This window comes from Pteronotus mesoamericanus, unplaced genomic scaffold (assembly GCF_021234165.1).
Source record: "Pteronotus mesoamericanus isolate MK-2021 breed Mesoamerican mustached bat unplaced genomic scaffold, CSHL_Meso_final scaffold_54, whole genome shotgun sequence".
Classification (NCBI taxonomy): domain Eukaryota; kingdom Metazoa; phylum Chordata; class Mammalia; order Chiroptera; family Mormoopidae; genus Pteronotus; species Pteronotus mesoamericanus.
Window position 1 is genome coordinate 62,809,141 of NW_026555321.1, and position 26,089 is coordinate 62,835,229.

A 26,089-nucleotide genomic window follows, 5' to 3' on the forward strand; every position below is an offset into this window, starting at 1 on the left:
ACACATCGCATGCAGAGATTTTTGGTGAAACATCAAATCACCCATGTGACTCAATCCCTTGCAGACCAAATTTGGTGTTCTGTGACTTCTGGCTTTTCCCAAAACTAAAATCACCTTTTAAAGGGGAGAGATTTCAGACCATCAATGAGATTAGGGAAAATATGATGGGCAGCTGATGGAGATTCCAACAAAGGATTTTTTAGTGTTTTGAACAGTGGAAGAGATGCTGGGAGAACTGTGTGAGGTCCCATGGTGCCTACTTTGAAGGGGACTGAAGTGTCATTGTCCTATATACAATGTTTCTTTTATCTGGTATCTTCAATAAATGTCTCTATTTTTCATAGTACATGGCTGGATACTTTAAGGACAGACTTTGTATAGCCTATAAAACCAAATTAAGGTGTCTATTTCTTCTTAAATAAGGATATATTTGAAATATAGGTAAATGATTTTATAGCCTTTTAGTATATCTTCTTTCTCTACTGCTTGAACTATTCAAAATTCATAAATTCCATAATTTCTGCCCTGACTTCAGATAAGTTTTTGGTTACAGCTGATCAGAAAATAATTTTTAAAGTTACATTGCTTGAGACTGGTAAATAAATAATTTCTATTTGTTTTTTGTCTTTAAACTCTTCCAAGATTTTCAGTGAAGTCCCCTACCTCCCAGGTCTTGTGTGAAATTCTTAACAGGCCTTTAGTTTAAAGGCAAGCGGATTGAAATCTTGATCAATCTTTCTTGTACTATTTTGACCTTAACATAATTTTTATATTTTGCAAACTTTGCTATCTGCTATTGTTGTATATAGCTTTGGTTAATTAAAAAGTTAATACATTCAAACAGTGATACAGTGATACAATAAATCTTTTATTTAAGTCTTATAATTCTGCAATGTTATTATTGTTGAGCCATTTTGCCCATGTAGGGAACTTGCAAAAAGAAGTAGAAAGTGACTTGCCCAAATTTAAACCATCAACACATGCACACCAAGGCCTACAATCCAGTCTCTTGCCTCAAAATCATACCATTTGTCACCTGTACTATACTGCTATTTCCAAATGTTTTCATTGGAAGACTACTCTGCCAGGTGGTAATTTAAATTTGCAAAATGACATGGTCCTTGCCCCTTGCTAACATATTTTCCAATATTCATGAATATAGACTGTGCTCTATAATCAATAGTCTGAAACAATTGTAACCTGGAGTTTTTTTCTGTATCACAACTCTAGCAGCTTTTCTTCCATTAATTTACACAAGGTCAAAGGGTTCTAGAGTTGGACAATGCCTACTGGAATCATTTACTTGGAATATGTTTTCTCTGTGGTCAAACACCTTTGGTATTTCTTTTCCATTAACAGTTCATTTATTCCTAGAGTTTAAACTGCTCAGTGTTCTGCCTGATGTTATTGAGTAAAGGCTGGTTTAAAAACTGCTAACAGCTCAGAAATTGAAAACATTCCCTAGGGAGATTCAATATAATTTTTTAAACATCTCCCCTGTTGCTTTACTTAGAAGGGTATAAATATTTATATTTATATTTTGTTTAATGATATGTAATTCATTTAGAGCCATATTTGACATTTTGGAAAAAATGTAATTGAATGCTGTAAATTACTGCTCAATGCTTTGCATGCTATAAAAAGATTCAAGTTTAGAATAACCACTCAAGTCATATCTAATGATACTCTTCATCATCCCTGAAATTATGGATAAATATTAAAAGTTACTGCCTGGCCAATGTATCAAAACAACCACAGTAAGATAGAACTTTGTGTAAAGAAGTTTTCTAAATGTTTAAAACTACCTAAGGTCTGGAAATCCCTAATTATCAGAATCCCCAAATGGTGTAGAAATCAGGTGACAGTACCAGGTGGATGTATATTAGTTCCCAAGCTGCTATTGCTCAGCTTCAGTCATGTTTTTAGCCACAGCTGGGCTGGGACTCTGCACACCATACCAGTAGGGGACCTGAGGGGACCCAGCAAACCAGAGCAGGAAGAGTGGTTGTGTTGCTCATTGTCTGCTTCTTGTCTTTGCTTTGGTGTCCTTTTTTGTCACCATCACTCTGTTTCTTCACCTTGGTAGTAGCCATTCATTCCAGCAGCAGTGGCTGAGTCCAGTTTTCATGATTTAGCTCCACTGGCTGGCAGAAGAGTCTCTTCATGTCCCTGGAAGAGGCAGGGGTCCACTTCTGGGCTCAGACACAGCAGCATTGCCTGAGCAGAAGCCTCACTCCGAGCCAGCCTGAAAGCCTGTTTTTCCACATTAAGTTGTTACAATCCCAACATCTTCCTCAATCTCCTGAGCTGTAGAGGAGGTCCCTGCTGCTTGTAGTGGCTAACTCCAATGTATCCCAGAGTTTCCTCTTTGCTTTTTCAGTCCCTTTATATCTAGTCAGTCAATTTTCACATAAAGTCATACCTGTGAAATATAACAGTGTGATGTCTGTTTTCCTGACCCAAAACAAAGACTCTTGGGGTTAAATGAGACAGCTGAGAGCTCTATCTCTGCAGGTAAGTGTGGACATCAGAACTGAAGTGCTCTGGGAGCAGAAGGGGAAACTGAAAACTGAGCCAGTGTGTTATAATGGACTGTTAGGGAAGAACAGCTGACCAGCCAGCTTGTTTCTCCATCACTGGGACTTTGCTACTTGAATGCCTGTTTAAGAAATCCATTCGAGAAAGATGGTGGAGGACTGAATGGGAGTCACGCTGACCTCCTCCTCCCAAGACCAAACTGGAATTGCGACTAAATAGTGGAGTAATCACCTGGAAAACAACGGAACAATAGTGGAAGAGAAGCCTTGGAGCTGCAGACAGACAGTGGATTCAACTCTCACACATCCCAACAGGTGAGAAATGTGGTGGAGGCTTGAGAGGGTGGGCTGGGTGCCCACGGGCACCAGCACCAGAGGGACATTGAAATGGCCAGTTAGCTCCCCCTGAGAATAACAGGGTCTGAATCATAAACAGGGACCTCTAAACTACAGCAGCTAAAACCAGGAAAATACACACAAAACACAACCCCCAAAAGCTTAGGGGCACTCTCTGCCAGAGACAGGTGGCTGGGGATGCAAAGAGAAATTTAAAGGGCCAACACAAAAATTGCAGTGGCAGCCACCCTCCTTGATCTCTGTGTAGAGGTGGCAGAAGAGTGGGCTGGTGCCTGGGAAAAGATTGGTGAGGAAAATTTTGTGAAGAGAACTGAGAGGGCCACCAGTGGAGACCCGGTGATAATGCACCTCCCACTCTGCAACTACCATCTCGCTCAGGCATTAGGGAATCAATTAACCTGCCTTTTGTGCACTCCACACACAGCTTGTGCCATGTGAGCTGGGGGGCTGAGTGCACACTGGCTGGGAGAGCCTTGAGGAGAGACTGGAGATAGAGGCGTTGGGGAAAGAATGGGAGGAGAAACCAGGGAGTCACGACTCCCTCCCCATTCTGCAGTCTCCATTTTGGGCAGGCAGGGTGCGCCCCCGAAGAGGCAGAAGCGGGGCGTGCATGTGCCAGACCGCCCATGATTGAAACGCAGTCCGCACAAATAGTGGATCCTTGGCCGAAGGGGTCACAGAACTGCCCAGAGACCCCTGAGGAGAGACTGGAAACAGAGGAGATGGGGAAAGATTGGGAGGAGGAACCGGGGAGTCCTGACTCCTTCTCCTTTCCCTAGGCTCCATTGTGAGGGGAGAGGACACACCCCCAAAAAGCCAAAAATTGAAAAGCACACAATAAACAGCCCAAAACCACCAAGTGCAGGCTCGCACACTTGTGCCGAGTGGCTGGCGAGGGTTGGCGAGTGTGCGTGTGGACCCATGCGGGCTGGCAAGGCCTCCGACAGGTTGGCACCAATGGGGCCTGCGAGGGAGTGCGCAAATTGGCGAGGGCAGGTGTAAATCGACCTGCCCGGGCCCTGCGAGTGTAGAGCGGTCCACAGAAATAGTGGATCCCGGGCTGAAGGTGTCACAGAGCTGCCCAGAGTCCCTGAAGGAGAGACTGGAGACAGGATTAACCTGAGAGTCCTGGAGCTGACTTCCTCCCATTTCCATAGTCTCCATTTGGCAAGGGCAGGCAACGCATCCAAAGAGCCAAAAGCGGGAAAAGCACATGATAGAAGACCCTAAACTAACCAGTGCTGGGGTGCCTGCTGGCCTGGGGGGCCAGATGAGTACTCAAGGTCACTAAAAAGCCCCCTGGGCTAGGGCAAGCCCCCGCGAGCCCAGGGGGGTGGTGGATCCTGCGGGCCAGTGAGCATGCTCAAGGAGCCGGCGTGAGAGTGCAGAGCGATCCACAGAAATAGTGGATCCCTGGCCGAAGGGGTCACAGAGCTGCCCAAAGTAGGAGTCAGACACAGACAGTAGACTCCTGGAAGGCTCAAACAAACGACCCAAGGTCATATAGGGTCAACAACTGACATCATCAGAGGGAGGCCCAGAAAGAAAAGTAAGGAAAAAATACATACATACATAAATGAATAAATAAAAAGACCTGCCTACTACCATAGAAGATTAATCCACAAAGTCAGGAAATATAGACTGATCAATTGAAGCAGAAGCAAAAATAAATAAATAAGTAAGTAAATTACTTAACAGACTCTGACAAAAATGGGAAGAAAAAGAAGTTCCCTCCAAATGAGCGGAAAAGGGGACTCCCCACAGAGAGAGCAAAATGAAATAGAGGCAAGGGAACTATCAGATACTGGATTCAAAACAATGGGTCTAAGGAAGCTCAATGAGCTCAGCCAGCTCAAAGATAACTATGAGAAACTGCAGAGAAACTATCAGAATCTTACAACAAACTATATTAACCTGGAAATGGACATAGAAACTATCAAGAAGACACAAGAGGATATGAAGAATACCATTTCTGAATTGAAGAACACAGTAGAAGGAATCCAAAGAAGGCTGGATGAAGCCGAGGACTGAATCAGTGAGATGGAGTATAAGGTAGAAAAAATCTCCCAGAAAGAACAAGAAATGGAAAAAAGACTCAAAAAGAATGAAGAGACATTAAGGGAAATGCAGGACTACCTGAAATGCAATAATATCCACATAATAGGGATACAAGGAGAAGAAGAGGAGCAAGGGATAGAGAACCTCCTTGAAAAAGTAATGATGGAAAATTTCCCCAATTAGAGGAGAGAAAGGGTCTCATGGATCCAGGAGGCACAGAAGACCCCACTCAAGAGGGACTCAAGGAGGCCCACTCTAAGGCACATCATCATTAAAATGGCAATTATCAAAGACAAAGAGAGAATCCTCAAGACAGCAAGGGAGAAGGAGAAAGTAACATACAAGGGGACCCCGATACACCTAGGAGCTGACTTCTCAACAGAAACACTACAAGCCAGAAGGGAAAGGCAACAAATATTCCAAGTCATGAAAGCAAGGACCTACAACCAAGCCTGCTCTACCCAGCAAGGCTCTCAATTAAAATAGAAGGGGAAATACAGAGTTTCCCAGACAAAAGAGCTAAAAGAATACATCTCTACCAAACCAGCACCCCAAGATATGTTAAAGGAACTGGTTTAAGAAGATGAAGGAAAAAAGTGAGAAAGAGAAAAACACAGGTACAAAGAGAACAAATGAATAAGTTTCTATCTGTAATAACTCAATGTAAATGGACTAAATGCCCCCATCAAAAGAAACAGGGTAGATGAATGGATAAAAAAACATGACCCACACAGATACTGCCTACAAGAGACCCACCTCAGAGCAAAAGACTTACACAGAATGAAAGTAAAGGGATGGAAAAAATATTCCAAGCAAATGGACAAGAGAAAAAAGTAGGGGAAGCAATACTTATATCAGACAAAATAGATTTCAAAATAAAGGCCGTAAAAAGAGACCAAGAGGGACACGTTATAATACTTAAAGGAAGAATTTATCAAGAAGACATAAACATTCTAAACTTATATGCTCCCAATATAGGAGCCCCCAAGTATATAAGGAAAGTGTTGGACGACTTCAAAAAAGATATAGACATCAACACACTGATAGTAGGGGATTTCAACACCCCACTGTCAAAAATGGACAGATCTTCCAAACAAAACATCAATAAGGATATTGTGAAGCTGAATGATGCACTGAATCAAATAGACTTAACTGACATATATAGAACTTTACATCTTTTTTTTTTTATTTTTTATTTTTTATTTTTTATTTTTTTATTTTTTTTTAAATTAATTTATTTACTTTTTAAATACATTTGTCTCTGCCTTCCCCCCACCTCTTTCCCTTGCCCCCTCCCACCTTCCCTCCCTCAGCTCTTCCCCTTTGGTTTTGTCCATGAGTCCTTGCTATATGTTCCTTGACTTTCCCCTTCCCTACCCTTTCCCTGCCCCCCCCCCTTCCCTCTTGTCTCTGTTGATTTCTTTTCCTTTCAGTGTTGCTGGTCGTATTTTCCTTGCTTCTTTGCATTGTTGGTTAGGTTCCGCTTATAGGTGAGATCATATGGTATTTGTCTTTCGCCCCCTGGCTTATTTCGCTTAGCATGATGCTCTCCAGTTCCATCCATGCTGTCGCAAAGTTTAGTACTTCTTTTTTTCTTTCTGCTGCGTAGTATTCCATTGTGTATATGTACCATGATTTTTTGATCCAGTCATCTACTGATGGGCATTTAGGTTGCTTCCAACACTTGGCTATTGTAAATTGTGCTGCTATGAACATTGGGGTGCATAGGTTCTTTTGTATTGGCGTTTTCGTGTTCTCAGGGTATAGTCCCAGCAGGGGAATCGCTGGATCAAAAGGCAGTTCCATTTTCAGCTTTTTGAGGAAATGCCACACTGCTTTCCAGAGTGGCTGCACCAGTCTGCATTCCCACCAACAGTGGACTAGGGTTCCCTTTTCTCCACAGCGTCGCCAGCACCTGTTGTTTGTGGATCTGTTTATGATGGCCATTCTGACCGGTGTGAGGTGGTACCTCATGGTGGTTTTGATCTGCATTTCTCTGATGGCTAGTGATGCAGAGCATCCTTTCAAATGCCTCTGGGCCCTCTGTATCTCCTCCTTAGAAAAGCATCTGCCCAGGTCCTTTGCCCATTTTTTGATTGGATCGTTTGTCTTCTTGGAGTAAAGTCGAGTGAGTTCTTTGTATATCTTGGAGATCAAACCTCTATCTGATGTATCATTAGCAAATATATTTTCCCAAATGGTTGGCTCCCTTTTCATTTTGCTGATGTTTTCTTTAGCCGTGCAGAAGCTTCTTATTTTGATGAGGTCCCACTTGTTTATTCTTTCCTTTATGTCCCTTGCTTTAGGAGACATATCAGTGAAAAAATTGCTGCGTGGGACATCTGAGAGTTTCCTGCCAATGTTCTCCTCTAGGACTTTGATGGTGTTGCGACTTATATTTAAGTCTTTTATCCATCTTGAGTTTATTTTTGTGTATGGTGTCAGCTGATGATCCAATTTCAATTTTTTGCATGTAGCCATCCAGCTCTCCCAACACCATTTGTTGAAGAGGCTGTTATTGCTCCATTTTATGCTTCTGCCCCCTTTGTCGAATATTAGATGTCCATAGAGACCTGGGCTTATTTCTGGGCTTTCTATTCTGTTCCACTGGTCTATGGGTCTGTTCTTGTGCCAGTACCAGATTGTTTTGAGTATAGTGGCTTTGTAGTAGAGTTTGATGTCCGGTATTGTGATCCCTCCTACTTTGTGTTTCTTTCTCAAAATTGCTGCGGCTATTCGAGGTCGTTTATGGTTCCATATAAATTTTTGAAATGTCTGTTCTATTTCTGTGAAATACGTCATTGGTATCTTAATAGGGATTGCGTTGAATCTATAAATTGCTTTTGGTAGTATGGACATTTTAAGGATATTAATTCTTCCAATCCATGTGCACGGTATATGCTTCCATTTATTTGTGTCTTCCTTAATTTCTTTTTTCAATGTTGCATAGTTTTCTGCATACAGGTCTTTTGTGTCTTTGGTTAAATTTATCCCTAGGTACTTTATCTTTTTTCGTGCTATATCGAATGGTATATTTTTCCTGATTTCTTCTTCTTCTATTGCATTGCTGGTGTACAGAAACGCCTTTGATTTCTGAATGTTGACTTTGTATCCTGCTGTTTTGCCAAATTCACTTATTAGGTTGGGGGAGTTTTTTGGTAGAGTCTACAGGGTTCTCTATGTACACTATCATGTCATCTGCAAACAATGATAGTTTTACTTCCTCCTTTCCTATTTGGATGCCTTTTATCTCTTTCTCTTGTCTGACCGCTGTGGCTAGGACTTCCAATACGATGTTGAAAAGAAGCGGTGAGAGCGGACATCCTTGTCGTGTTCCCGATCTTAGTGGGAAAGCTTTCAGTTTTTGCCCGTTGAGTATGATATTAGCTGTAGGTTTTTCATATATGGCCTTTATTACATTGAGGAATGCCCCATTGATTCCCATTTTGCTGAGTGTTTTGATCATAAATGGGTGCTGTACCTTGTCAAATGCTTTTTCTGCATCTATCGAGATGATCATGTGGTTTTTGTCTTGTCTTTTATTTATGTGGTGTATCACGTTTACTGATTTGCGTATATTGAACCATCCCTGCATCCCTGGGATGAATCCCACTTGATCGTGGTGGATAATCTTTTGAATGTATTGCTGGATGCGGTTTGCCAATATTTTGTTGAGGATTTTAGCATCTATGTTCATCAGCGAAATTGGCCTGTAGTTTCAAAGATAGACCACATGATAGGACACAAAGCAAGCCTCAGTAAATTCAGGAAAATTGAAATAATACCAAACTTTTTCTCAGACCACAAGGCCTTGAAACTCGAAATCAAACTCAAAGAGAAACTTCAAAAACTTGGAAACTCATGGAGACTGAACAGTACACTATTAAACAATGAATGGGTCAATAATGAGATAAGAGAAGAAATCAAAAAATTTCTGGAAACAAATGAAAATGAACAGACAACTGTCCAAAACCTATGGGACACAGCAAAGGCGGTCCTGAGAGGGAAGTTCATAGCAATACAGGCTTACCTTAAAAAGATAGAAACATTTCAAATAAAAGACCTAACACTACAACTTGAAGAACTGGAGAAAGAACAACAAATAAATCCCAGAGCAAGTAGAAGGAAGGAAATAGTCAAGATTAGAGCAGAACTGAATGACATAGAGACAAAAAGAACAATTCAAAGGATCAACCAATCCAGAAGCTGGTTCTTTGAAAAGATTCATAAAGTGGACAAACCTTTAAGCAGACTCATCAAGAAAAAAAGGGAGAGGACCCAAATTAATAATATCAGAAATGAAAGAGGAGAAATAACAACTGATACCACAGAAATACAAATGATTATCAGAAACTATTATGAACAATTATATGCCAAGAAATTTGAAAACCTTGATGAAATGGACAAATTTTTAGAAAAGTATAATCTTCCAACACTGAAGGAGGAAGAAACAGAAAGCTTGAACAGACCGATAACAGTTGTGGAAATTGAAGCAGTAATCAAGAAACTCCCAGCACACAAAAGCCCAGGGCCAGACGGTTTCCCAGGAGAATTTTACAAAACATTTAAGGAAGAGCTAACCCCTGTCCTTCTCAGACTATTCCAAAAAATCCAAGAGGAGGGAAGACTCCCAGACTCCTTCTATGAGGCCAGCATCACCCTGATCCCAAAACCAGATAAAGACCCTACAAAGAAAGAAAACTACAGAACTTTACATCTTAAAGAAGAAAAAAACACCTTCTTTTCAAACGCTCATGGAGAGTTTTAAAAGATATACCACATGATACACACAACGCAAACCTCAGCACATTCAGGAAAATTGAAATGATACAAAACTTTTTCTCGGACCACAAGGGCTTGAAACGGGAAATCAACCTCAAAGAGAAACTGCAAAAGCTTGCAAACTCATGGAGACTGCACAGTAGACTATTAAACAATGAATGGGTCAATAATGAGATAAGAGAAGAAATCAAAAAATTTCTGGGAACATATGAAAATGAACAGACAACAGTCCAAAACTTAAGGGACACAGCAAAGGCAGTCCTGAGAGAGAAGTTCATAGCAATACAGTCTTACCTAAAAAAGATAGAAACATTTCAAATAAAAGACCTAACACTACAACTTCAAGAATTGGAGAAACTAAATTACAATAAAATTTAAAAAATTTAAAGGAAAAAAAAGGAGATACAAAACAAATAAATCCCAGATCAAGTAGAAGGAAGGAAATAGTCAAGATTAGAGCAGAACTGAATGACATAGACGCGAAAAGAATAATTCAGAGGATCAACCAATCCAGAAGCTGGTTCTTTGAAAAGGTAAATAAAACTGACAAGGCTTTCAGCAGACTCTACAAGAAAAAAAGGGAGAGGACCCAACTTAATAATCTCAGAAATGAAAGAGGAGAAATAACAACTGACAACACAGAAATACAAAGGATGGTCAGAAACTGCTATGAACAATTGTATGCCAAGAAATTTGAAAACCTTGATGAAATGGACAAATTTTTAGAAAAGTATAATCTTCCAACACTGAAGGAGGAAGAAACAGAAAGCTTGAACAGACCGATAACAGCTGGGGAAATTGAAGCAGTAATCAAGAAACTCCCAGCACACAAAAGCCCAGGGCCGGACAGTTTCACAGGAGAATTTTACAAAACATTTAAGGAAGAGCTAAGCCCTGTCCTTCTCAGACTATTCCAAAAAATCCAAGAGGAGGGAAGACTCCCAGACTCTTTCTATGAGGCCAGCATCACCCTGATCCCAAAACCAGATAAAGACCCTACAAAGGAAGAAAACTACAGGCCAATTTTGCAGATGAACATAGATGCTGAAATCCTCAGCAAAATATTGGCAAACCACATCCAGCAATACATTCAAAAGATTATCCACCATGATCAAGTGGGATTCATCCCAGGGATGCAGGGATGGTTCAATATATGCAAATCAGTAAACATGACACATCACATAAGTAAAAGAAAAGACAAAAACCACATGATCATCTCGATAGATGCAGAAAAAGCATTCGATAAGGTACAGCACCCATTTATGATCAAAACACTCAGCAAAATGGGAATAAATGGGGCATTCCTCAATGTAAGAAAGGCCATATATGAAAAACCTATAGCCAACATCATACTCAATGGGAAAAAACTAAAAGCTTTCCCACTAAGATCGGGAACATGACAAGGATGTCCACTGTCACTGCTTCTTTTCAATATCATATTGGAACTCCTAGTCACAGTGGTCAGACAAGAAAAAGACATAAAAGGCATCCAAATAGGAAAGGAGGAAGTAAAGCTATCATTGTTTGCAGATGACATGATAGTGTACATAGAGAACCCTGTAGACTCTACCAAAAAACTCCTCAACCTAATAAGTGAATTTGGTTAAATAGCAGGATAAATAGTCACATTCAGAAATCAAAGGCATTTTTGTACATCAGCAATGAAATAGAAGAAGAAATCAGAAAAGAAAATACCATTTGATATAGCAAGTAGAAAAATAAAGTTCCTAGGAATAAATTTAACCAAAGAGGTACAAGACCTGTATGCAGAAAAGTATACAACATTGAAGAAAGAAATTAAGGAAGAGACAATTAAATGGAAGCATATACCGTGCTCATGGATTGGAAGAATTAATATCCTCAAAATGTCCATACTATCCAAAGAAATCTATAGATTCAATGCAATCTCTATTAAGATACCAATGACATATTTCACAGAAATAGAACAGACATGTCAAAAATTTATATGGAACCATAACGACCCTGAATAGCTGCAGCAATTTTGAGAAAGAAACGCAAAGCAGGAGCGATCACAATACCGGTGATCAAACTGTACTACAAAGCCACTATACTCAAAACAATCTGGTACTGGCACAAGAACAGACCCATAGACCAGTGAAATAGAATACAAAGCTCAGAAATAAGCCCAGGTCTATGGGCATCTAATATTTGACAAAAGGGGCAGAGGTATAAATTGGAACAATAATAGCCTCTTCAACAAATGGTGTGGGAGAGCCGGACGGCTACATGAAAAAAATTGAAATTGGATCATCAGCTGACACCATACAGAAAAATAAACTCAAGATGGATAAAAGACTTAAATATGAGTCACAACACCATCAAAGTCCTCGAGGAGAACATTGGCAGGAAACTCTCAGCTATCCCATGCAGCAATATTTTCACTGATATGTCTCCTAAAGCAAGGGACGTAAAGGAAAGAATAAACAAGTGGGACCTTATCAAAATAAGAAGCTTCTGCAAGGTGAAAGAAAACATCAGCAAAATGAAAAGGGAGCCAATCATATGGGAAAATATATTCTCTAATGATACATCAGATAGAGGTTTGATCTCCAAGGTATATAAAGAACTCACTCAACTCCACTCCAAAATGACAAATGATCCAATCGAAAAATGGGCAAAGGACCCGGGCAGATGCTTCACCAAGGAGAAGATATAGAGAGGGCCCAGAGGCATTTGAAAGGATGCTCAGCATCACTCGCCATCAGAGAAATGCAGATCAAAACCACCATGAGGTACCACCTCACACTGATCAGAATGGCCATCATAAACAGATCCACAAACAACAGGTGCTGGTGAGGCTGTGGAGAAAAGGGAACACTAGTACACTGTTGATGGGAATGCAGACTGGTGCAGCCATTGTGGAAAGCAGTGTGGAATTTCCTCAAAAAGCTGACAATGGAACTGCCTTTTGATCCAGTGATTCCCCTGCTTGGAGTATACACTAAGAATCCCAAAACGGCAATTCAAAAGAACCTATGCACCCCAATGTTTATAGCAGCACAATTTATAATATCCACGTGTTGGAAGCAACCTAAATGCTCTCTAGTAGGTGATTGGATCAAAAAGTTATGGTACATTTACACAATGGAATACTATGCAGCAGAAAGAAAAAGAGAACTACTAATCTTCGCTACATCATGGATGGAACTCTAAAGTAGTATGCTAAGTGAAATGAGCCAGAGGGCAAAAGACAAATAGCATATGATCTCGCCTATAAGCAGAACCTAACCAACAATACAAAGATGCAAGGAAAATAAGACCAACAACACTGAAAGGAAAAGAAACCAATAGAGACAAGAGGGAAGGAGCGGGGGCAAGTGAAAAGGAAGGGAAGGGGAAAGTCAAGGAACATATAGCAAGGACTCATGGACAAAACCAAAGGGGAAGAGTTGAGGGAGGGAGGGAGGGGGAAAAGGAAAGTGGTGGGGGGAAGGCAGAGACAAATATATTTCAAAAAATAAGAAAAGAAGAAGAAATCCATTCACCACCGTTGTTAATGGTTACTTCTAATGGTCCTTCGTAGCTAACACTGATGAAGCTCTAAAAATATACCAGAAATACTGTTCACTGTTATACATCTGCTACTTCATTTAATCCTCAGCACAGCCTTATGAGGCAAATTTGGGTGAGACAACAGGGTTTGTGTTATTAAATAACTTGTCCAAGTTTGTGCAACCAGTAAAAAAAGAAAAAAAAATTAACTATATGTATAATCAGGGTATAACTGATGAGGAATCATTGTGGATAAAACTATTAACATTGTCAGCTATTAACATTATAACTTTGCGAGCTATTTCTCTTGTCTGGCTTCTCCACTTCTGGGAATCTGTGTACATTTGGAACTCCCAACTCTACCCACCATGGTAGGTGCATATGTCTTTCTCAGCCAAGTGCAAAAACATGGAAGACAAACTAATGAGAGCACAGACTTCGCAGTCTGTTAGCAATACAACCACACCATACTTCTGCACACTCACATACCAAACAGATTTTATATAAGCCAAATTAATGTCCAAACTTAGCCCCTGTGTTTTCAGTCTACAGATCATGATGTCTCACGATCAGCTATCAGTCACATCAATTCTGTCAAAGACCATCAGTGATGGATTGCTGTCATCTCTCACTCAGATCGCACAGACAGCAGATGTCAGGTTGTATTGTCTCCTCTTTCCTTATGATGAATCATAAGGCATTTTACAAAAATGGATAACCAAAAGGGGGAACTAGTCAACAAAGCTGAAAATGCAACAAGAACTGAAGACTATACAATTGGCAGTGAAATTAAAATATCATGTAATGGAATTATAGGACAAATAGCTAATATCAGGATGGTTGATGTGCTTCCAGTTGAAACTCTAGATGTGGAGTTGTAGAAATTTAGGAAAAGCCAACATATTGACATAAATAGGAAAGTGGTTGTGATGTGATGAAAATTAAGGGAGATATCCCAGAAAAACTGACAAAGGGAGAGGATTCTCCACTGAAGAACTGGGACACAGTTCTCAACATTGATAAACCCTCCAGGCTGATCCATCCTTAGAGGGTGTACAACTCACTAGGCATGAAACAGATTCTGGCTCCTTACTGTAAGTTACACAAGAAGGAAGCAATGCTCAAACTATTTTGGATAAGTCTTTTTTTACAAAGAAATAAACAGATTAGCTCTTAATTTTTTAATGTTTTAAGTAATAGTGTACTAAATGACTATTAGCTTTATACTCTTTTTCCTTATATATTTATAACCTATAATAAGAGAATATTTAATGTTTTAACATTTTTAAAGATCATGGAAAGTCCTATTTTTCCCACTGATTATTAACATCATTTTGCATGGTTTCCTTTTATGATCCCACACTAATATGCAGAGCAAATGTATAGTATATTGTGCTGAATCTAACCAACCTAGCATTTTCAATGTGTCATGTGAAAACAGATGTATTTTAGAAGGTTGAAGTAATTTCCTGATCTTAACAAACTGCCTAGAGGAATTCTCAGTCAACAATGGTCCTGGAAAATAGTATTGATTAATTAAATAACTGAAATATTATCCAAACATCAGACACCAAATTTTAGTCTTAAGCACCTCCGAAGTCCTAAAAGCCCAAGTTACACTTTATTTTATAAAATTATTGTATCGTTGTTCTTTACAGTTGTCCTAGTTTTTCACCCTTTGCCTTCCTCTGTCCAGCCCATGCCCCACTCCCACCATCAATACCCACCCTGTTGTCCATGTCCATGGGTCATTCATATATGTTCTTTGACTAGTCCCTTCCCCTTATTTCCATCCTTATCCCTCTCCCCTCTCCTCTCTGGTAATTGTCAGTCTGTTCCTTGTTTCCATGCCTTATGTTCTATTTTGCTCATATTTGTTTTGTTCATTAGGTTCTTCTTATAAGTGAGATCATATGGTATTTGACTCTTGTCACCTGGCTTATTTCACTTAGCATAATATTCTCCAGTTTTACCCATGCTATCATAAAAGATAGGATTTCCTTCTTTCTTTCTGCTGCATAATATTCCATTGCATAAGTGCATTGCAGTTTTTGATCCACTCATTTACTAATGGGCACTTAGGCTCTTTCCAGCATTTGGCCCACACTTCAGTAAATACAATGGAAATAGGAAAATCTGTCTAAATTGTATTTTGGGGAAATTAGTATTTTCTTTTATTTTTACTATAAAATATTATTTTAAACATATGAATAAAGAACACCTGTGAATGAAATGTACAAAATACTTAAAATATAATTTAAATCAAAACAAAACAAAGAGGAAAATTTACATACCGATTGTAGAAATCATCTCTGTAGTAATCGTAGTCAAAAACGTAACCACTAAGGGGGAAACAAAAAATTAGTTGATATTTGTTCCAACCACTTTGATTTTGGTGCTAATTTATGATGTTATAGCAAGCAATTTAAGTCACTTTTTAACTACTTATATTTCAATGTAATTATGAATCCAAAGAGTTTTATATGATAGTGTTTTATTGGATAACACACCAAATTAAAGTACTCTCATGTATCTGATAATGTAGAGACTGGAAACAGTTGGATTAGAAGATGAGAGAAGGCAGCAAACTACATTTTTAAAATACTTGTAATTAAATAAATTGAAGCCCATTTTTTTTTCTATATAAGATACAATATAGTTGTCCCTTCTTTCTTAGGTATGTACAATGATGTTAAACAATGAACAAAAGCTATAGAAACAGCATAAATGAAAAAGTTTAGTGACTCATTCACTATATGAATGGTAACTAGGAATGTGGTTTCCTCAGAAATTCAGATTTTTTTTAATTCTTAAAACTATGATTCAATACATAGAGAAAAAATTTTAAAGCCATTTTGGCTGAATATTACCAATAATAACAATATTATAGAGCATTTAAATAGGAATTAATAAGTACATTTCAGTGATAAGATTTTTATCACTAAACACATTAAAGGATTATATAATACAAATTGTCCCTATGTACTAGTATAGTTGTGGGGGGTGAATAAAGTACACTCTATGCGTTATTTTCTTTTAATTTTGTTCTCAAAACAACTCTGTTTGATACTGTAACTGGAAGAGACTAAAGCACAAAGGACCTCAGAGACTTACTCAAATTTTTACCACTAGGAAGTGACAGAGCTGAGGCTGAAGAAAAAAAAATCTCCGAATCCACATCTGGAGCCTTTTTTATGGGGCTTTGTAACCCTGCCTAAGCTGGAAGACATTTAGTCTCATTGTGAATGGAATATCTGCTCTATGAGGAAATGATTATTTTTTAATGTTTAGTCATTTATTTTAATTGCCATTTAATTTAATTTAATGGTATTAAAATTACCATTTTAACCCTTTTTGAATATACAATTAAATGTCATTAAGTACATTTACCATGTTGTGCAAACATCACCACTATCTGCTTCCAGAATTTTTCATCAACCCAAATAAAAAATCTGCACTCCCTTTCTCTAGCCCCTGGTAACCTTCACTCTACTTTCTGTCTTTATGAATTTGTCTATTCTAGGTTCCTCAATAAATGGAATCATACAGTCTTATTTTATTAAGTCTGACTTATTTCAGTTATCATAAAGTTTTCAAGGTTTATCCATGTTGTAGCACATAACAGAATTTCATTTCTTTTTATGATTGAATAATATTACACTGTGTGTGTATACACACACACACACACACACACACACACCAGTTTTTGTCTAAACGTATGCTACTTTTACCCACATTCATCATGAATAATCATCATTTTATCTCATGTCTGATTATTTTCAAGAACATGTTAATGTAATAATTGGAAGTTTGTATCCTTGGATCAAGGTCCCCTCTACTCCCCCATCTCCAGACACTACTGACACTATTGTACTTTCTGTTTCTGAGAGTTTTTTTCCCTGATTCCACAGGTAAGTGAGATTTAAAGTATTCGTTTTTATCTGTCTGACTTATTCACTTAGCATAATGCCCTCAAGGTCCACCCATGTTGTGACAAATGGCAGGAGGTTCTTCTTTTTAACAGCTGGATAATATTCCATTGTATATGTACCACATTTTCTATATCCATCTGTTGACAGACACTTGAGAAATGGTAATTATGTTTTATAATATTTTTTGAGACTCTTTTTTAATATTATAACCTCAGACAGCACAGCCTAATAGCAAGAAAAAACTATGATACACAAATCAATTAATAAGTGTTCTTAATGTGGATGACAATGATAATTCCTTCCACTCATGTGTCTTCAACCTTTAGGAAATGCTTCAATAACTGAAAAGTCTTCTGGTAACTTAAAAATGCATGAGAGAAAAAGAATCTGTTTTTATATTTCTCCATGGCTGTTAAATTATCTTTTCCAATCTGCTTATTTTTGTTCAATCATGACTACTAAGGCATATTTGCAGGAACAGATGACAGGTGAGCATCCAGAATTGTTTGACCTTTAAGCTTCACCATCTGTCATTATGAACTTAATTTTATCTGTCAAGTTAATAATGAAATGAACTGAACAAACAGACCTTTCTTTGTAATCACGACAGCCTACTTTTGTCTTAAAGGTTTGAACTTCTAGCAGACATGCCCGGGATATTGCTGTCTCAAGTCACAAGCTGTAAAATCAAGCTGGGTTTCCAAGGAAAGGAAGAGATCCAAGGAGATGAAGAGAGAACACCTGAGGGCATGTCTTATGCCTGTTTCTTATTCTTGGGCATTCTTGTGGCTCTCCTGAATTCTTTTATTTGTCTTTTATTTTTCTCCTGTAGATTGTATCTCTTTCATAAAAATCCCTCTTTTTTCTTTCTGTATAAACCTCTACTGGAAGTTAGTTATCAAAAAATGGCATTTCCAAGAGTCACATTTAAATTTCTAAGGTATTTTATATATCCAAGAATTTTACTGCCAGAAAAAAACTTGCTTTCATATTAAAAAATATCCTCTTTTCCTCTCATAAGCCAAGAGTTGCTGTTGTTTTGTTTGGGGCTAATCTCTTTTAGTTTTTCAGGGAAAAACTTTTGTAAATTTCATTGTAGTAATTTTGTACAACAATCTTGTTTTTAGGCTACTGAAAACAAAATGATAATAAGTTAGATTGTTTAGGGCATTGTCAAGGAGAAAACTAAGTACAGGTAAGTGTCAAAATTTTTGTTGTTCGGGGGCAAGGTCAATGGCAAGGGGCAGGTACTTGACTTTCCAGAAAAGTAGAACAAAAGTTTTGAACATCTAACATGAATACTTTGTATTTTTATTTTTAAACCTGGTACACATTTATGACTTTTATTGTACTTTTCAATGTATCTTTATCCTATTTGCTCAGATTCCTTCAAAATTTAATGAGAATTGGTAAAGAGGTAATTGAGAGTCACACACACACACTTTCTTTTATTACTGAAGGTGAAATGAGACCTAGTAACTGTTCCTGGAATTTCATTTAAATTTTTTCACTTATAGAATAAGAACTCACAACTTATTGGGTGCTGAAATATATGAGACCAATTTTCTCTAATCCCTTTGAATTCATAAAACAGCTTTGTATGAGTATACTAATACACAAAACTATTTTTTGTTATTTTGCATCACAAAACTTCATTAAAATATAATCTAAAGAATGTTAATAAACTTTTTATCACAAGGAGGGAGCATTTTAATGGTTTACTAACAGACACCATGACAATAATGACTGTTACTGGAGCCTTCTTAATTACTACATTGGGCTCTCTAAAGTAAATTGAATGATCAATTATTGAGTACTTATTGTAAGCATAATACTGGGAGTTGTTGATAATATCAGCAGAACATGGCTTCTAACCTCAATGAAAGTCATCCAAAGTAAAAGGAATCAGGCAAATACACATATGATCATAATTCAAAGCAGAATTTGATGTCAAAATAAAAATAAAAACTACTAGGAGAGCTTATAGCATGTGATTAGTTGGACACGAGGATCAAACAGGCTTCACTACAGTAATGGCATTTGAACTAGTCCTTTTGAATGTTCTACAGGTAGTCCTCCTAGCTGGTCAAGCACTAGCAGTAGAATAATGTGAAGCAAGCATGGTGAACATAATTTAGGGAGTTCATTCTCTCTTTTTAGTACAACTCTTCACCAAATACATGGGAGAAATGAATGCAGACTTGCTGACATGGGCTAAGTGACTGAACATCCAGAGTATACTCTCCATGGTTCGGGAAGTGTCCTCAGAGGCACCTACAGATTCTCCTTCCAACTTGTCACAAAATTTGGTGTAGGTTTCCAACTTTTAGACTATACGAGGTCTGTCCAGAAGGTATCAAGCCATGTAATATGAAAAATAGTGACATTTATTGAAGAAGATACAAGATGTAAGAAACATTATATGTAGGACAATGACACCTCAGTCCCCCTTAAAGTAGGCACATTGGGGTCTCACATAGTTCTCCCAGTCTTCATCAGCTGCCTCATTGTGTTTGCCTGAATCTCATCAACAGTCGGAAATCTCTTCCTTTCCAAAGGTGATTTTAGTTTTAGAAAAAGCCAGAAGTCGCAGGATGTCAAATTTGGTGTGTAGTGGGGCTGAATCATCTGGGTGATTTGATTTCACAAAAATCTGCAGGAGGTGTGATGCATCAATGGGTGCACTGTCATGATGAGGCTGCCAATCACCAGTTGCCCATAGCTGTGGCCTTCTGAATCATCTGAATAGTTTCTGCAGAGGAATGTTCAAGCTTAAAGCAAAATTTGATGCAGATTTGTTGCTCTACTAGCTCAGTCATTTTAAATGTAATGGCCACACAGTGCACATGCTCACTCAATAGTGTCTACCACCACCACTGACTAGTACAGTGAAGTCATCACTGTTCATGCCTGCACATCCCAGTCCACTCTTCTTGGCTGCCTGGTTACATTGATGTCCCACAAACCATCCTTATTGTATTAACAATGGCTGGGCTTTTTTCCAGACAGATTATATATATGAATATATGTATATATACACACATATATACATATAAATACACATATAAATTTGTCCAAGTATATGTATAGTTGAACAAATTTATAAACTTTACCAAGATAATATGTAGAAAAAAATCTTCCCCTTTTCATTTGCATAAATCTGTAAACCTACTTTGGAGTGTGTGTGTATGTGTAATAGCTACACAATCACAGAGATTCAAAATTCAAAAAAATGAATTAAGTTATTTAGTCTAAATGTCTTTGACAAAATACTGGATCTACTACCAAGGACCACTGGGAGAGGAGGGGGTAGAGGGGAGATGAAGAAATGTTGAAATGTAGTCAAGGATATCTAGTCTCCCTTGATGTTGTCATTTTTAAAATTTTCAGTTATGTTTCCCAGTGTCTCTTCTAGGATACACTTAAGTGTAGCCCAGTAGAAGTTGCAGTTATGTCCAGAGCAGAAACCAAAACTGCCCGGTCATGTCCTATCATGTGTTAATAGTCCCACAACTTTTGTACATAACTTGCCTCCCAAGGGTTATAAAGTAATGCCTTGTATTACAGATAATAGCTTTTTAAAATTTGTCTTCCTTAACACAATATATAGAGTTCCCAAGCAATGCCATATATAATAAAGGTCAACTTGTTTGTTTTTATCCCCTTCATTAGATACTAACATCCTTGAAGGCAATGACTTAGTCATGTCCAAGGCTTCTCAGTTTATTGTGGTGAAAGACCAGGTTTTTATTTCTAAAATTTCCAATCAAACTCAGACTGATAATTTTCATAAAATACAAAATTGCACATCACAGCAGTATCAAAATGCTATATAGATTCTTCTTTCTGCACTTTACTAGCAGCCACAAATTGTAAAATCTAATTCACAGATTGGCACTGTTTTATTGGAGCTATGAGAAGCCCTGGCCTGTCCATCTTGATGTCATGCTTTGCCCTGGAGATGTGATTTCAACAGAATTCTGCACTGAATAAATCTCATACAAGTATAATTGATATTCTGAAATAAATCCTGGAAATGAAGTCTTGATTAGAAAGAAAGGGCATCACAGCATTCATTTCCTATTTTTAACCCCTGGTTTCTTTGTTGAAGGTTTGAATATTAAACAATTAACAGTGTTCTCAAAAATCACATGAATTGCAGAATTTTTCAACAGATTAGATATTTAAATTTAAATAATTTAGTACCACCTTTAATCTGTATTTATTAAAAATCAATGCCTAAATCCTTTACTAAATTCCCCAACAGTGATAATTCAGTATAGTGATCTCTAAAATGTGGAAGAAAGCTCACGATTAATCCTCAATACCAAGAAATAATTCCTGGCTGGTTTAGAGTAACTACTGTCATTGCCATCAGAATTTTTTAAAAATTGTTGTTCAAGTAGAGTTGCCTCCATTTTTCTGCCACCATTTTCCTCAACCCTACCTACCCTCACCTCCCACCTCCCTTTGGCTTTGTCCATAGGTCTTTCATACATGTTCCTTGATGACCCTTTCCCTTCTTTCCCCCATTATCCCCCTCCCCCCCCCCACCTGGTTACTGTAAGTTTGTTTCTTATTTCAATGTCTCTAGTTATATTTTACTTGGTTGTTTGTTTTGTTGATTAGGTTCCACTTATAGGTGAGATCATATGGTATTTGTCTTTTACCTCCTGGCTTATTTCACTTAGCATAATGATTTCCAGTTTCATCCATGCTGTTGCGAAGGGTGGGAGCTCCTTTCTTTCTGCTGCATAGTATTCCATTGTGTAAATGTACCATACTTTTTTGATCCTCTGATTTACTGATGGGCACTTAGGTTAGTTCCAATACTTGGCTATTGTAAATTGTGCTGCTATGAACACTGGGGTACATAGGTTCTTTTGAATTGCTGTTTTGGGATTCTTAGGATATAATCCCAGCAGTCCTAATTGCTGGGTGAAAAGGCAGTTTCATTTTTAGCTTTCTTAGGAAATTCCAAACTGTTTTCCACAGTGGCTGCGCCAGTCTGCATTCCTACCAACAGTGTACTAGGGATTCCTTTTCTCTACAACCTCACCAGCACTTGATGTTTGTTGATTTGTTTATGATGGCCATTCTGACTGTGTGAAGTGGTATCTCATTGTGGTTTTAATTTGTATCTCTCTAATGGCTAGTGATGTTGAGCATCCTTTCATATGTCTCTGGGCCCTGAGTATCTCCTCCTTGGAGAAGTGTCTGTTCAGGTCCTTTGCCCATTTTTTAATTGAATTGTTTGCCTTCGTGGAGTGGAGTCATGTGAGTTCTTTATATATTTTGAAGATCAAACTCTTGTCTGAGGTGTCATTGGCAAATATATTTTCCTATACAATTGGTTCCCTTTTCATTTTGCTGTTGTTTTCGTTAGCCATTGTGCACGCACACAGTGCCCTTCAAATAATGAATTGACATACTTCATGCAACTGGACAGCTGCTTATTGTACAAAGAGAAATAGTGCTATCCAACTCTTTTTCAAGAGCTTCAAACCAAATCCTAGAGTCTAGAGAAAGTTGGGGATGAATGATTTGATTTTTGGGGTAGCTCCCTGACCTGTGACTTAGTGGTGTTATGTGGAATTTGGAGTCCTTATCTGACATGAATGTTGACAAAGACCCAGGATTAAGGAACACATTTTTAAAATTACTTCTCTAGGGAGCTTCACCTTTTAAAGGCTTTCAAGATTTTTAATATCCAATTGGGCTATAACATACCCTTTATTGAAATACTGATAGTGTGACATGATAATTTGGCAAATATCTGGGAGAAATGTTTTCTTAAGTGTTTTATCATTCATATGTTTTTCACTAAAGTAAAGAGGAAGCTAGATTAAAGGTTTTTATATAATTGAGTCAAACCTGTCATGTAATTTTGAAGTTGAACATGGCCTGCAGGATCTAACGGTGAATTCTGAATGTGACCCAGTGGAAATTTTTATCAAAGAAATAGTAATATTTCTAAAAACATGAAACATTTGGTGGCTGATTTTTTAAATCTTAATATAAACCTTACTTGGTATGCCAAAATATAACTAGCTTCTAAAAGTATTTTTTTCCCTGATAAGCTCTTGAAGTGCAAGTGGCACATGCAAGCTTTTGCTAATATTTGGCAGCTATCAGTTAAGTGAGGTTTTAAAACTTGCCAGCACTTTTATATACAAATCTAACAGCTATAATGCCTCTAAAATAGTAAATAACTATTTATGTACATAATTATTTTCCTGAGGAATTAAAGCTGTTATTTAGATGTTCATGGTGATTGAAATAAATATGAAACTTTACAGAGTGCATAAAGTAGAAAAAAGATGGCATCTCGAGTACAGGAGAGGGACACAGCTCAAGGATCCTGGAGGCTGTCCCCAGAGTCACAAACCCCACTCTCTCTTCAGGCAACTCTAGTAAGCTCTGCCCTCCCTATGTAGGAGCCCAGATGTGAAAATGCAGATCTTACGAAGAATGTAAAATTCATGAAGTCAGTGAAAATGATGTTGGGGAGACACTCTGATTATCAGCAAGGCCATTTAAAGATGATGTGGGACAAAGAACAGAGAAATCAATGATATTAGACTATTTGTCAGATCAATTTTGAAAAATGGAATAGCTGGATCAAATTGTAGCAAATATGGCCAAATTTCCTGTCGATCATTAGTAGACAGGTCAAAACAACTTTGGAATATCCATATTGGAAAATATTATGCAACCATAAAAAACAATGAGAAAACATTTAATAAGCTGATGTGAATGCCTTCTGTCATGTGCAGATAAGAAAATCAACACCCATTGTAGCCAGCATATGCAGGGCAGGCACCATGCCCTCCTGGCTTCCTGACTCCCAGCCCTTGTCTGAGCTGCTCCTACTGTGTCTCTGAGCTGCTCCCTCTGTGTCTATGGAACTCCATGGAAGACAGTTTGGGGCTGAGCACTGGGAATAATGTCAAATACATTCTTTTTGCAGAGCTGGCTACTGAGGCATAGAAAATTCTGGTCATAGCAGTCATCACCTGGTTGGGAAACACTGCCCATAAATTGTACAGTTACAACATATATACTGAGTGCCACCAAGTACTACATTTACCTCCAGTAGTCCTGAATTCAGCCCCTTGATTCAAATGCTGAGGTCACCTCCCTAGGCTTGCCATCATTTACTCAGACCTGGACCACTAACTGCAAGGTCTTGAAACCTCTTCTTCTGCTTCTATTTTTGACACCCTCTCCCTAATCCCTCTTCCTCACTCTTTCTAAACATTAGTCAGATCATGTCACACTTCTGCTTAAACCCTCCACAGGCTGCTCATGACAGAGTCCCTGGGATGAACAAGGAGATTCTGTGCCTGACTTAATAGAGAGACACTAGGAGAGGGGGGTAGTGCTTGAAGAAGCAAAAGGTAGCAATGCCAGCCCTCCCTCTGGAGAAGTACATGCTGAAGATAACTTAGGGGTAGGAGACCATCCTTGGGGCAGCCCTGGGGCCATGAAATGAAGATGGAGGGGCTACATTTAGGAAGGAGCCTGGGTCCCTAAGTCATCCCATTCAGGAACGCTTACTTTAATGGGGGCAAACTGACTTCACACCAAAAGCCATGAACTTGTAAGACCTGCCAGCTGTGATTGGTTTCTTCTGAATTCTCGCAATTGAATGGTATCTTAATTCATTCAGAGAGACCCTTCAGTCCTCTGTTCCTGTACAAACATTGACCAAACACAAGGACAGAGGAGGGAGTCTTGGAGAAGGGTGATCCCTGAGACCTTTATAAAGAAGATTAGCTTTTCCAATGACAAAAGGAAACTTGAAATAAGGAGAGTGTGCCTGATCCAGGGGTGAGGACTTACCACTCTGCTCCAACATGCTCACATGCAGAGGAGGCATTGTGACATAGCCACTGTAACCCACTAGGTTTGCTGGACAGACCCATATAGCTCCCAGCTGCATCCTACCTGTCTACTTCCCAAAGGTACTGCACAGGCAGTATCACTTCCTATGTGCACCATGAGCACAGCAGTGAAAAAGCACTGTTTTCTAGGACCTGGCTGGCCTCCTCATCCCCCAGCCCTAATGATGGTTTGTCTCATTTGCGTGACACTGATGGAACACGCTGCAGGGTTCTGTGTGGTCAGTCATGGCCCAAAGGACACTTGCAATCAGGGGAAGATTTGTGTTGCCTGTGGAGTTGGGGAGGCCTTGCTCCTTGTCACCAAAATATTTTCCTGTTAGTCCTGGAGCAGCTGTGGGATGTTCCACTGGTAGTGTCTGAAACTTTGAGGCAAGACCCGAGTACCTTGGTTTTCCCTTGGAGATCCTGTTCTGTGCTGCTCAGGTGGTTTTTATAGCAAAAAGAGAGTTGGTCAGAAGGTTATCTGACCAGAATGAAGTCCATGGAGAAGTCTGGAAGAAGGCTTTTCTGGACTGACAATACAAACATATAAAGAAGCCCTCAAGACCCGTGGTGGTGGCCAGAGCTCCCAGGTTACAAACACTTGTTTTGCTGGCACTGAATAAATACCTGAACATATTGCCACTTGATATGGAGGATTTCCTGGAGAAAAGCAAAAAAAAAAAAAAAAAAAAAAAAAAAAGATGCCCAACTGACCTTCATGTCACAGGCTGATGATGGCTCACTTTCAACAATGGATACAGTCACCTGCAGAGACATCAAAATCCCACCAATCCCAAGTGACCAATGCCAAATACATCTTGAAAATATCTGAGAACAATGTTCAACATCTGTAGAAGAAAATCAAAGGTGGTTTGAATATATACATTCATCTCCAGCAGAGTCTAGAAATGCTCTCCTGAGACTGTGAGGAATGGAAGGGAAGGAAGCAGGAGCGAATGAATCTGAGGGTTCAAAGCAGTGGTACAACAGCAACTGACTGAGAGAGAGAGAGTGACTACAT

At 38.7% G+C, this 26,089-nt stretch overlaps 1 protein-coding gene across 1 annotated transcript in view; it reads right to left on the reverse strand.

The window, feature by feature from the left end:
- The window catches only part of RALYL (RALY RNA binding protein like), a 427,107-nt gene that overhangs the window by 71,971 nt on the left and 329,047 nt on the right, over window positions 1-26,089 (reverse strand). Inside the window, exon 4 of the mRNA XM_054595861.1 lies at window positions 15,542-15,589. Within this exon, the coding sequence (XP_054451836.1) occupies window positions 15,542-15,589 (48 nt within the window). The remainder of the gene's footprint in view (window positions 1-15,541; window positions 15,590-26,089) is intronic.